Genomic DNA, 12,816 nt, shown 5'->3' with positions numbered 1-12,816 from the left:
ATGGCAGCCCTAGGAAACTAATACAGTAGCAAAGAAATGCTTTGAGTTTGGGAAACTCTGAATCAGATACCCAGCCATGACAGGGGATGAGAGGGTTTTGCTGTTGTTTAGTTGCTAAGTCGTGTCTGACTCTTTTGCGACCCATGGACTGTAGCCCTCTAGACTCCTCTGCCCGTGAAACGGTTTAACTCTGTGTTAAAAGAGTGACTGACTCATTAACATGTTCATTGGATTGCCATTAACTCCCAGGGTCCAGCATTTTCACTCAATACAAATACGCAGTTGTTTTAAAAGGGAAAATAAAGTATTTTAAAATGTAAATATAACCATTTCAAGCAGTTATTTCATTTTCTCACATCCCTGCATCTGGACCACCATAAGGAACCTCGAGTTCATAACTAACTCTTAGGAAAGAGGTAGATCTGTCCTCTTCCTATTTTGCAGGTGAGAAAACTAAGGCTCTATGGAAGAAGAGCTACCAAGAGAGAGACTAAATGATGCTGGGACCACTGCTCCAGTTCCTACAGTGCTACGTTCATTCTCCCGCTCCTGCAGCAAATATTCCCACAAGCATTTATTCCTCTGACCAGAGCAAGGAACAGAGGTTGAAATTCTAATCTGCCTGACTGTGCAGGCCAGATTTGGAGAACAAGGAAAGGATGGATCCGGGCCCAGGGAAGCCAAAAATAAATAGATAGATAGATAGATAAATGGATAGATAGATAAACAAATAGTTGGTATTTAATAAAAAAAAGATAGTGAAGGACAGGGAAGCCTGGCTTGCTGCAGCCCATGCGGTCGGACTGCGCAATTGAACAACAAAAAAGAGGGATGAGCAATTCGGAGACAGGCACGCTGCAGAGGCTGCAGGCGGCCAGGAGGGGGCGCGCGCGGGCTCCGAAGCCCGACGCCCCTCAGGGGCGGGACCTGCGAGCGGCGCGCATGCGCCCAAAGGGAGGCGGTGGCGCCGGCCCGGATGAAGGGCAAGACGGTGGCCGAGAGGGTGCGCGGAGGAGGACGGTGGCCGACGAGGTCGGGCATGGAGCACCTGGAGCGCTGCGCGTGGGTCCTCCGGGGGACGCTGGTGCGATCGGCAGTGCGGAAATACCTGCCCTGGGCTCTGGCGGCCTCTATGCTGGCGGGCTCCCTCCTCAAGGAGCTCTCCCCGCTGCCCGAGAGCTATCTCAGCAACAAGCGCAACGTCCTCAACGTGTGAGTGCGCCCCGGGTCCCCTCCTGCCCCCGCCGTAGCCGTCACTGTCGGCTTGCCCAGAAAGCCGGGGCTTAACTGCTCTGATGGACGGGTCATTGGAAGGGGAGGTCCTTCTCCGCATCGTGGCAGCTGTGTCTACACGCGTGTCTCGACGAGGGGACCCTGGGATAGCTAGTGTCACTAGCAAGTCGCGTTTGCACATCCAGAGCAGAGAGTCTGAGCTTGACTGGGCAGGGGTGACGGGCAGGGTGTGTGTATCTCCGTGTGTGTAGAGGTGGGAGATGGGAAGGGGGCGTGAACCAGCCTCTGTGGCTGCTCCCCGTGCCTCCCCTCGGGATTAGGAGTTGGCCCCTGCTTTAGGGGAGATGCCACCTCCCTCCTGCCTGCCAGTGTCAGACCGTGAGCCTCCGCCCTAAGTGCTGTATTCCCCCCAGCTGGTGACGGAATCCCATCACACTTGGGTGGGGCAAGTAGACCTGCCTTCTTTCCCCAACACCCCTTCCCTCCCCCCACAACCCCCACCTTTGAAAGCCTGTCCTAGCCTGTGACAATCCCCCGCTCCAAGATAATCACCCCGGAGCGGAACCCTCCAGTCTATGACCTTTCCCCTGGATCTGCTTGGATCTTCTCAGCTACTCAAAGTTCATGGCAGTGGCCCAGGAATGCAATTCCAGTTGAGCTCTTTGAGACTTCTCCTTAAGTCCACCCACCCGCTCCTTTTTTTTTTTTTTAATTTATTTATTTTCTGGCCATGCCCAGAGACATGTGGGATGCTTGTTCCCCCACCAGGGATTGAACCCACACCCTCTCATTGGAAGTGTGGAGTCTTAACCATTGGATGGCCAAGGAAGTCCTTTTATTCTTTTTTTAAACCTCTTGGATTTTAAGTTTATTGACACAAACACTGATTTGCAATAGTGAAGGGAAAGTCTGAAAGATAAAACTTCTCCCTTGGTGTGAGCTTCCATTCTTCTTTGAATTACAGTGTCTGTGGTGTCTTGCAAGAGTCAGTCCAACTTTGCTCATCTACTTAAAACCCTAGTTTCTTTCTGCAGCAGCTTCATCAGATACCTGACAGGTCTTGACTCTAGCCAGATCCTTGCATGTCAGTCCCAGGGAAGACTTTCATGACAGGTGCTTGGGCATTGTCTGAGGAGGCTTTGGGACCCAAGAGTCTTACTGTCTCTCGCCCACCTTCCTTCTTTCCCCACTCACGGAGGCTGGGCTGAGACTAGATTACGAGAGTGGTCCTGGCCCCAGGTGTCTCTTGCATGTGTGTTGACCGCCCCTGGTCTCTAGGTCATCTACCTTTGATGAACTCAGGGGTGGCAGACAAGGCAGCTGCTTGCTTAATCTGGCCTGGGTGAGCTGGGTGCCCAGCAGCCTGGCAGACAAGTTCCTGTCGTTTGAGAGTTTCCATGAATTCTAGTGTTTTGTTCCACACTTCTGTGCTGGTTATTGGGTTGGTTAAAATGTTACGGAAAAACTCTTAACGAACTTTGTGGTCAACCCGATAATTTAATCAAAGGGAGCTAGTGAATTATTGGCTCTGAAAGGGATTTTAAAGGTCATTTCATCCCCTCAGTTCTACTTGACAGTTGAGAAATGGAGGCCCAGAGAAGTGTGTTGATAAGTCAGAGTCAGGATTGGAACCTGGGTCTTCTAGCCTGAAGCCAAGCTTCTGTCTGATCATTTCTGCCACGTAGGAAAAAGATTTGGTGTAGAGAAAGCATGGGTTTGGGGGCTGGCCAAACCTTGGTTTCACCTGGGCTTGCTGGTCGTGTGAGTGTGATCCTGGGCAAGTTACCAAACTATTCTTTATCTATAATATGGGGCTAATGACACCTTCCTCACAGGGTAACTGAGTGTTCTGTGGGAAAGTGGATGTACATAAAAGGTCTGTAATTACTTTCCTGAGCAAATAACATAGTGCTTAAGATAGCAGCCCTGGATTTGAACCCCAGCTCCACCTCCGATGGCCTCCGCTTTGGGCATGATGCTTCTCTGTGCCTCTGTGTTTGTACCTCTGTACAGATAAAGTTTTCTTATTATAAAGTGGGGATAATAGTAGTACCTTTCTCATAGAGTTGTGTCAGGATTAGGAGTTAATGGCTTCCCTGGTGGCTTAGATGGTAAAGAATCTGCCTGCAATATGGGAGACCCAGGTCTGATCAGGAAGATCCCCTGGAGAAGGGAATGGCTACTCACTCCGGTATTCTTGGCCTGGAGAATTCCGTGGCCAGAGGAGCCTGGTGGGCTGCAGTCCACAGGATCGCCAAGAGTGGGACACGATAGAGCAACTAACGCTTTCACTTTCTTTCTTTGAGGTTATACTTACATAGGTGAAGCTGTCATCTCTAGCTCTTATTACCCTTTTGCCTTTTTCCCTGCTCACGAGTCCAGAGTCCTGAGGCATGGCACGGGACTCTGCCACATCCCCGCTCTTCACCTCCACTCTCCTCCTCTCCCAGGTATTTTGTCAAAGTGGCCTGGGCCTGGACCTTCTGCCTCCTCCTGCCTTTCATCGCCCTCACCAACTACCACCTGACGGGCAAGGCCGGCCTGGTCCTGCGGCGGCTGAGCACCCTTCTCGTGGGCACGGCCATCTGGTACGTCTGCACGGCCATCTTCTCCAACATCGAGCACTACACGGGCAGCTGCTACCAGTCTCCAGCCCTGGAGGGGGAGAGAAAGGAGCACCAGAGCAAGCAGCAGTGCCACGGGGAAGGGGGCTTTTGGCACGGCTTCGACATCTCAGGCCACTCCTTCCTGCTGACCTTCTGCGCCCTCATGATTGTGGAGGAGATGGCCGTGCTGCACGAGGTGAAGACGGACAGGAACCACTGTCTCCACGCAGCCATCACCACCCTGGTGGTGGCCCTGGGCTTCCTGACCTTCATCTGGGTGTGGATGTTTCTGTGCACGGCCGTCTACTTCCACAACTTGTCCCAGAAAGTGTTTGGCACCCTGTTCGGTCTTCTGGGCTGGTACGGGACGTACGGCTGTTGGTATCTGAAATCCTTTTCTCCAGGACTCCCTCCCCAGAGCTCCAGTTTGAACTTGAAGCAAGACACTTACAAGAAATAAGAGAAACAAAAGGGATGAGGGCAGGACCAGGGTTAAAAGCTTTTTCTGTTTCTTTTTCTCCTTAATTGTTTGACTAAATGATCGATCCTGCTTCGGGAAGGAAGCTTACCGGGCAGTTTTGGGGTGGAGGGGGTGTGGTGGTGGAGTCTGGGGAGCTGGGCTGGGCCTGGCGACATCACGCTGTATTACAAGCACCACCATCCCCAGTCAGGCACTTTGCGTCCCTGGAAAGACTTGACCTTAATCTGTTACGTCCCTTTTGTCCCTGGATGGCGAGCTCAGGCTCAGCGAGAGGGCAGAATCAGGAAGGCCTCTCTGGTGTGGCTAAATGGGGTGGGGGGGCTCAGGACCCTCCCTTGCTGCCGTCACTCGCTCCCTGATTCTTAGCTGTCTTCTGTGTCAAGGGCTGCTAATGCTGTTAATTAACAACCATGCCCTCTGGTCAGCTTTGCATAAGCATTTATTTCCAGCAGGGTTCTTTATATATCACTACCAACCGCCTAAAAGACACACTCTGGTTGTAGTATTTGTTCTATCTGTGGAATGTCAAATACTTCAACTGACTTGTGATTAACTACCAAAACAGTCACACTGGAGTGCCTCTGCGACGGAGTATTGGACTCTTTTTATGTAACGAACACTAATAATTTTCTGTCCATGTTGTCTAGTATATATTGGTTTTTGGAGCAATAAGGTTATCTCCCCTCCCCTTCTGTTTTGAGTGAATGCTTTATAGTTTTTAATAACAACGATGGTATTTGTTCTTTGTTGACAGAACTTCCAAAAATAACTCACGACTCCAGTGTTGCACTTTGGCACACGTGTCGAGCGCCTTGAGGGTTTTTTAGCACACTAGAACACTCTTGGCTTTATGGTATTAAATTCAAGCTCGCGGGGCTGTTTTCTCGGTTAAGAATCAAACTGGGAAGCAGACATTTGAATAACTTGTTGAATTTTAAGCTGAGTCAGAGTAATTTTGCAAAATGCCTATTTGCACTGAAACTCTCCTGACCAGGCATTAGTGGTGTCAGACTGAACAGTGTTTCAGAGTCGTGTGATGGTAAGTCTCCTGTCCATTGCTATGGCCCAGAACATTTTTGCCTGTTTAGACAAGATGATGGTAAGTCAGAAGTGGAGAAACATGTCTTTCCTTGCTTCTGAGGGCAAGAAGCCAACTTGTTTGCAGGAACGTCCCTGTTAAATGGTGGCTGGACTTTGGCCCCTCCCTCTTCTGAACTGGACCACCACCAAAACCACAGCAAACCAGGGTCTGTTCATCTGCCCTCGAACTTGACTTTTTCTTTCCCGTTTGCAGCATTCTCAACTTCCAACCTTGTCCTTGTGTGGCCTTCACCGTGAGAATGCTGGAAAGGGTTAGATACTCTGTTTCGTCTGCCCTACAAAGACGCAGTTAGTGCTGTGATAAGATACCCCTTCCTTCTCTCTGTGTCTCTGTAAGCCTTTCATCCCCAGCCCCTTGCATTTTGGATAATCATCCTGGAAGCTTCTTCTATACTCTTTGCCCCCAGTCAAGCCTGATAATAGCATTAACTGATAAGCACTTGATTGGTTTAACTCAAGCTTAGGTTGCTAGGAGCTTGATGTCTGGGAAATCTTCAGTGTAAAACATATTGCTTATAAATATGTATTTAAAATACGTATCTCATCTGGCCACAGCTTATCCTGTAGATCAAAGTGTGAGGTGTGATGCATTGGACCCAAAGGTGGCAGGAGCACCTGGCAGTGAGATTCTGGAGGTGTCGCCACAGCGCCTCGGGAGCACTGGCAAGATGCCATGGGCCCCCCGGGAGAATGGTTTTGTTCTCTGGAGCTCCATCTGTAAACCAGGGGTGGCCGAGGGGGTGGGGTAGGTGGCAGGGGCTTGTTGAAGGGATCGAAATCCCTCCTAAGTGTCAGGTTCAGCACCGAAAGGCAACAGACACGAGGTGATGCCAGTATTTGTTTGTCCCAGGTAAACATCTCCAGACACTTCTCTCCTGCAGGTCTGATTCAAGCTCAGCCCTACATTAACTTGTGGAACGCGTCCGGTACCGAATCTTGTCGAGTCATCAGTCTCCCTCCACTTCCTGCTCAGTCTTACCGCTTTGCCTGTCGCTGGGGGACATGCTCTCCATCTGTATGTGAGACAGCATGGCAAGGCTGAAAGCGTTTGGGTTTAGGCAGGTGTGAGAGGTGGGTCCAAATCTTGGCACCACCACTGCCAAGAGCGGTCTGACCGTGGGCACGCCTCAATTTCTCCATCTGTAAAATGGAGGTGGTCCTGTCGGGATGAAGGGAAAACGATGTAGGTCAATGCCCAGCACATGGGCGTAGCAGGTGACCACCCCCCTGCTTCCTTTTTCTTGATTACACCTTTAGGACTCTTTGGCTCCTCTAGAGAAGGCAGGGAAACCAGCATCTTCTTTGGAGTGCCATTCAGGGTCTGGGTGTCCTGTCAAAATAGCCTCATCTTTTGAAGTGTCTGTTCCCGCGGTGCTGAACAAGAGGCTTCCGAGGGCGTCTGCAATCACAGAACACCGCCGTGCTTGGTTTGCCTCCGTGTTGAGGTTCATTCACTGGCGCTCATTTTCCACGTGCATCTGTCGTAGTCTGAGTACCAGATTGTATTTAGCGAATGGCTCTTGCCACTGTTTTTGTACACACACAGATCGTATGTGTAAACAGGCAAATGAAGTAAACTGGAGATAATGAAAACCCCACATTGCTGCGTTTCGTGTGTTCTTTTCCACAGCCTTTAATTCCAGAACCAGGAAAGCTCAGCCCGCTTTACAAAAGGAGGGTAATTCTTAGTGGAGCCCCTCGTCACAGATAGGGAATTTCAAGGCTGTTGCCACTCTTAATTATTTTCTCCTCAACCCTGGAAACTAAGGATGGGTTGTCACGTATTTCTTAGCTTGCTTAGCTCCTTGCCCCTGTGCCACATCCGTGTCTCAGAGCCCTGAGGTCTGTATCTGCCAGATTTGCAAACAGTTTTCTTGGCAGTCGGAGGAAGGCTAAGCCTCGTAGAAGTAACACAAAGGGCGGTTACAGTTGACTCAAACGAGGTCATCTGTGAAAACGCCTTCTCACTCTGGAGGCCTGTATGCCTGTGAGGACTTTCTGTACCTCTTAGCGCCTACTCCTTTGTCAGCCTGACCTACTCAGTCCTTCCACGCAGTGTCTATAGAACGTTCAAGGGCTCCAGGATTTGACGCTCTTCCCAGTTCAAATGCCCTCAGCAGCACCAAACCCTTCTTGAGTTTATCCTGTGAACCAGGAGCTGGGACAGGATAATAAAGTCCCTCCCTTCTGAAGCTTGTGGTTCAAAGTCTGTCCCTTCAGAGCTTGAGGTGTGTGCTGGGGTTGCAAAGGTGAATTTGCTACATCTTTGCATCTGAGGAATTTTCAGTCGTGGAGAAGATGCCTGATGAGCCGACAGCCACCATCAAGTGTTCTGAGCACAGGCCAAGGTCAGGGCCTGGGAACGCAGAGCAGGGGACCACCAGCTGCCCTGCGGAATCATGAGATGTTTCCCCGGAACCTAGTTCTTTTGGGTCTGGAAGGATGGGGAAAAGTTCAAACGGTTGGGCAGAGAAGAGAATCCCAGAACGTGAGAATAGCACACGCAAAGGCACAGGCGTGCAGTGCCACGATTGTCATTCAGGTATCTCTTCTCAGGAGACCTAACTTTCCCCTAATGGTCAAGAGCAATGGAAGGAAACATGGCAAACTAAAAGAATGTCAGTGGAGATCCTGGGTGTGCCCTGCTGTGCCATCAAGAGCACTCAGCTAGAAGTGCAAATGCCTGCTTGGAGCTGGCTTCCCCCACTGCTTTATCTGCTCTTCTGTGTGACCCTGACCGAGTCACTCAACATCTCTGGGTCTCAATTTCCATATCTGATAAATGGTGGGCACAGATTGCTTAACCTCACCAACTCTTCGACTCTATTTCTCTGTTCCGCTTGATGAAAAGTTCTCCCAAGCGGGTTAGGACTTTTATTTAAGGAAACAACATGAAAAGAGACTCCCACTCAGCTGAGGTGGCAGCTGGCTTCCCAGTGAGTGATGGGGAAGCCGACCTCTGGGTGCACTTGATCACACCCCGGCTTTTCTCTGCATCAACAATTAATTAATGCAGTTCAGTTCAGAACTAATGCAGTTCAGACCTGATTGCTTGGCTTCGTAGCAACTTCCTGGGCATGGAGAGCTGGACCTGGCTCCCAGAGGGATGAACTTCAGAAGGCTTTTTAAAAAAGTCTCCAAAATCAAACCAATTTCAGTATCTATCAAGAAGAAGGCAGGTTCTGTTAAGGGAAACCCTGTGCAGTATAGTCACCTTCAGAAATTGTCATAGAAACCCCTAATGCAGTCTCTGGGGAGTTTTAAAATTGAACACACACAGCACAGAAAACAGGTCTTCCCATACCCTGGGGAGAGGGGAGATAGTACATTGGGCCCATGTGATTACCTGGGAACCTTGTTGTAGCCAAACTTAAAATGTGCAGACCTGGGAGTTCCCTGGTGGTCTAGTGGTTAGAACTCGGGGCTTTTCCTGCCTTGGCCTGGGTTCAGTTCCTGGTTGGGGAACTGAGATCCCACAAATTGTGCAGCATGGCTGAAAGCAAAAACAACCCCAAATTTGTGCAGACCCAACAATCTCTGTCTAGGGATTTAGGCTGTGGGAGTGCTCACCGAGGTGGGCAAAGATAAACAGAAAAGATTTTATTATAGCTATTTGTGATAGTGAAAAGTTGTCAAGATTTATCTGTTGCCAATCAGATAAATAAATTATGGTAACTGTATCAGGGGGCTTCTCTAGTAGCTCAGATGATAAAGAATCTGCCTGCAATGCAGGAGACCCAGGTTCAATTCTTGGCTCAGGAAGATCCCCTGGAGAAAGCAAATGGCAACTTGCTCCAATATTCTTGCCTGGAGAATTCCATGGACAGAGGAGGCTGGCAGGCTACCCTCCATGGGGTCGCACAGAGTTGGACACGACTGAGCAAATAATGTACATACCTACCAGGAATATAATACAGTCACTACAAAGAATAAGTAGTGTTATATTTAGGGAATCTAGAAGCAGAAAGACTGTTTGTGCTGTGCTACAACTTGCAGTTGTGTGTCCTCGGTCAGGTCAGAATCTTGGAGCCTCTTTGTGAAAGGTAAGATGGGGATAATGCCACACCTCACTCAGCATTCATTGCCCTGCTAGTTGAGGGGGCACGGTGCCGGGCACAGTGTTAACTGTTGTTTGAACAGTGTTTGAACGCTGTCCCCTTGGAGCTAAGCTAAGGGCTGCCTGGCCCTGGTTTCCAGGCTGCTTATTTGAGAGATTGGGCTGGGAGCCTTATCACTTCTCTGCCAGGGCATCGCTCCCTCGGGGTGTGTGTCTGAGTGCCCAGGAGGTGCGTAGGTGGGGTAGCCTGAGAGCTACTCTGATTAGTGTCTTAATTTCTAAAGCAAAGATATCAGGCCCCACCTGAGCACGCAGCTGTCACACTTTCCCAGCTCCACTCTTCTCATGCCTTTAAAAAAATTTTTTTTAATTGCAGGATAATTGCCTTACAATGTTCTGTAGATTTCTGCCATACAACAAAGTGAATCAGCCATGAAGATCCCCTGGAAAGGGAAAGGGGCTACCCACTCCAGTATTCTTGCCTGGAAAATTCCATGAACAGAGGAGCTTGGTGGGCTACAGTCCAGGGGGCTCCAAAAGGTTGGAAAGGACTGAGCGCACATACACCCATGGATACGTGTGTCCCCTCCCTCTTGACATGGAGGGAACCTCCCTCCCAATCCCCCATCCCAGGGCTCTAAGTTGTTACAAAGTACCACCATGAGCTTCCTGTGTTATACCACAACTTCCCACTAGCTATCTATTTTACATATTCTCATGCCTTCTTGCCTTCAGTTTGCATCTCCTGAGCATCTGCCAGGGATGGGAAGGGATGCAGGGCTGAATAGATGGGGGCATAAACTGACTCTTACCTGGAGTTATTAGAAGCCTTGAACTAGAAGAAGCAGACTGTTCAAATCCTGCCTTTCAATGCCTCAGCTGTGTGACCTTAGGCAAGTCACTTAACCTCTCTGGGCTTGTTATGCAACTATGAAACGGGGATGATTCTTTCTACATCGCTGGTCTTTGACTGGTTTAATGAGATCATAGACAGTAAGATATATCATAAGTTTTAAAATGTTGAGCTGAGAGATTTACTTTGGTGACTGTCTCTCTCAGAGGCCAGGACACTGTAACTTCTACATGTCCCCAGTAACCTGAACTGGCTTGGTGTCTTTAATATAATTTTTGAAATGCAGCATTAGGACTTCCCCATGGTCCAGTGGCTAAGACTCTGTACTCACAATGCAGGGGGCCTGGGTTCAATCCCTGGTCAGGGAATGAGATCCAGTATGCTGCAACTATGAGTCTGCATGCCGCAAACTCAAGATTCCGCATTACGCAATGAAGATCAAAGATCCCTTGTGCCACAGCTAAGACCAGGGCAGCCAAATAAATACATTTTAAAATGCAGCATTGACTAAAAATTAGTAACAACTAACATTTGTTGTGAACTTTTAAATCTGCTGCCTGATATTTTTAGTGAATTATCTCAGCTATAGTTCCCAACTAGGCCACAGAGGAAACAGGAAGGGCTTTGGCTTCATCCCAGCTCTGCCACTGTATTAGTCAGCTATTGCAGTAATAACCTCCAAACCTGATGATTTATGACAGCAAATGCTCACAGGTAGCTGCAGCTCTGCGGATATGGGCTGGCCTCAGTTGGTGAGCTCTGCTCCTGGCAAGCTGGACTTGGTCCCGGGCCACAAGCTGGGCTCGAGTCTGTTCTACTTTCATTCTAAGGTCCAAGTGAAAAACACAGCAACTGTAATACCTGGGGCCAGATTACCCTGGTGGTTCAGTGGTTAAGAATCCACCTGCCAATGCAGGGAAACCAGTTTGATCCTTGGTCTGGGAAGATTCCACATGCTGTGGGGCAATTAAATCCATGTGTTACAACTGAAACTGCACAGCCTGTGCTCCACAAGAGAAGCCACTGCAGTGAGAAGCCCACACCCTGCAACTAGAAAGTAGCCCCGTTCGCCAAAACTAGAGAAACCTGGCACACAAAGACCCAGTGCAGCCAAACATAGGAAATTAATGAATTACTTTTTAAGAACATGTTTATAATACCAGGGGCCTGTTCTTCTTGTGATGAACACTGAGGCACCCACAGGGCACGTTTAAAGCCTCTGCTCCCATCACATCCTTCCACTAACAGTCCACTGGTCACATGGGCAATTCTCTCCGGCAGGGAATATACTCCACCCATGGTGGGAGGTGCTACAAAGTCACATGTCAAGCGTTATGAATGTATAAACCTATTTGTTGTTTAGCTGCTAGGTGGTATCTGAATCTTTTGTGACCCCACGGATTGTAGCCTGCTCGGCTTCTCTGTCCCTGCGATTTCCCAGGCAAAAATACTGGAGTGGGTTGCCATTTCCTTCTCCAGGGAATCTTCCCCACCCAGAAATTGAGCCCAGGTCTTTTTTGTCTACCTGCATTGGCAGGTGGCTTCTTTACCCTTGAGCCACCAGGGAAGCCCATAAGCCCATTAAGGAATCCAACAATCCAATCTACCTCTTGTACCGAGGGTGCTAACTCTCTGAGCTGTTTCCTCATCAGTGAAACATGAGAAACCACACTGGGGACTTCCCTGGTGGTCCAGTGGCTGAGATTCCACGCTCCCCATGCAGGGAGCCCGGGTTCACCTTCTGGTCCTAGAACTAGATCCCACATGCTGCAAATAAAGAGCCACATGCCGCAATGAAAACTGAAGACCCTTCATGCCACAACTAAGACCCGGTGCAGCCAAATAAACATATATGTGTGTGTGTAAAACAATGCTTTGCGGAGTTAGAAATAATTTCCGTGAACTTCCTAGTTCCTGATTAGGACTCAAAGGATGGCAGCTATTGTTATCAGCTCCATTGAGAGATGAGAAAACTAAGGTTTTTAGGCAATGTGGGCCCAGGTTGCAAGGGAAGAACCAAATAGGTCTTCAGAAATATGCTGTTGTGACCTGGGCAGTAGATTCTATGACTTTGGCAGTGAGCAGCTAATGAGCTGAAGACGATACAACCTTCAGCAGTCCTTACTGTCCTGCCCAACAGCAAAGAGACCTTCTCAACAGTGTAAACACTGGGGGCGCCCATTACCACAGTCCTGGTGCTGGTGGTGGTGTCGTCTTCATGACTAGACTGAACTCTGACAGCCCCACCTCCTCTGCATCTCTGCATCCCTCCAAGGGACGTCAAAGAAGGTTCAGCAATGGATGGATTCTGAGTAATCGTTTGCATGTTGACTCTTGTCCACACCCTAGCTCTCTCCATAATATTGCAAGATGGAATGGGAGTGGAAAAGGGCACTTGGCCCTCTAATTCACTCATAATGGGATCCTGACCAAACCAGGCATGTACCCATCCAAGGCTTCAGTTTCTGCATATGTAGAACAAGCA

General features: G+C 49.2%; 1 protein-coding gene across 1 annotated transcript; it reads left to right on the top strand.

Moving 5' to 3' along the window:
- Positions 1-989: 989 nt before the first annotated feature.
- On the top strand, positions 990-7,019 carry FITM2 (fat storage inducing transmembrane protein 2). Its single transcript, NM_001103095.1, is given in 2 exon segments — positions 990-1,212; positions 3,684-7,019. Coding segments are annotated over 2 exon segments (789 nt in total). The 5' UTR covers positions 990-1,039; the 3' UTR covers positions 4,300-7,019.
- The last annotated feature ends 5,797 nt before the right edge of the window (positions 7,020-12,816 follow it).

The sequence above is a fragment of the Bos taurus genome, chromosome 13 (genome assembly GCF_002263795.3).
Source record: "Bos taurus isolate L1 Dominette 01449 registration number 42190680 breed Hereford chromosome 13, ARS-UCD2.0, whole genome shotgun sequence".
Taxonomy (NCBI): Eukaryota; Metazoa; Chordata; class Mammalia; order Artiodactyla; family Bovidae; genus Bos; species Bos taurus.
The sequence above is the reverse complement of the archived record's forward strand: the minus strand, read 5'-3'. Positions and strand labels throughout refer to the sequence as shown.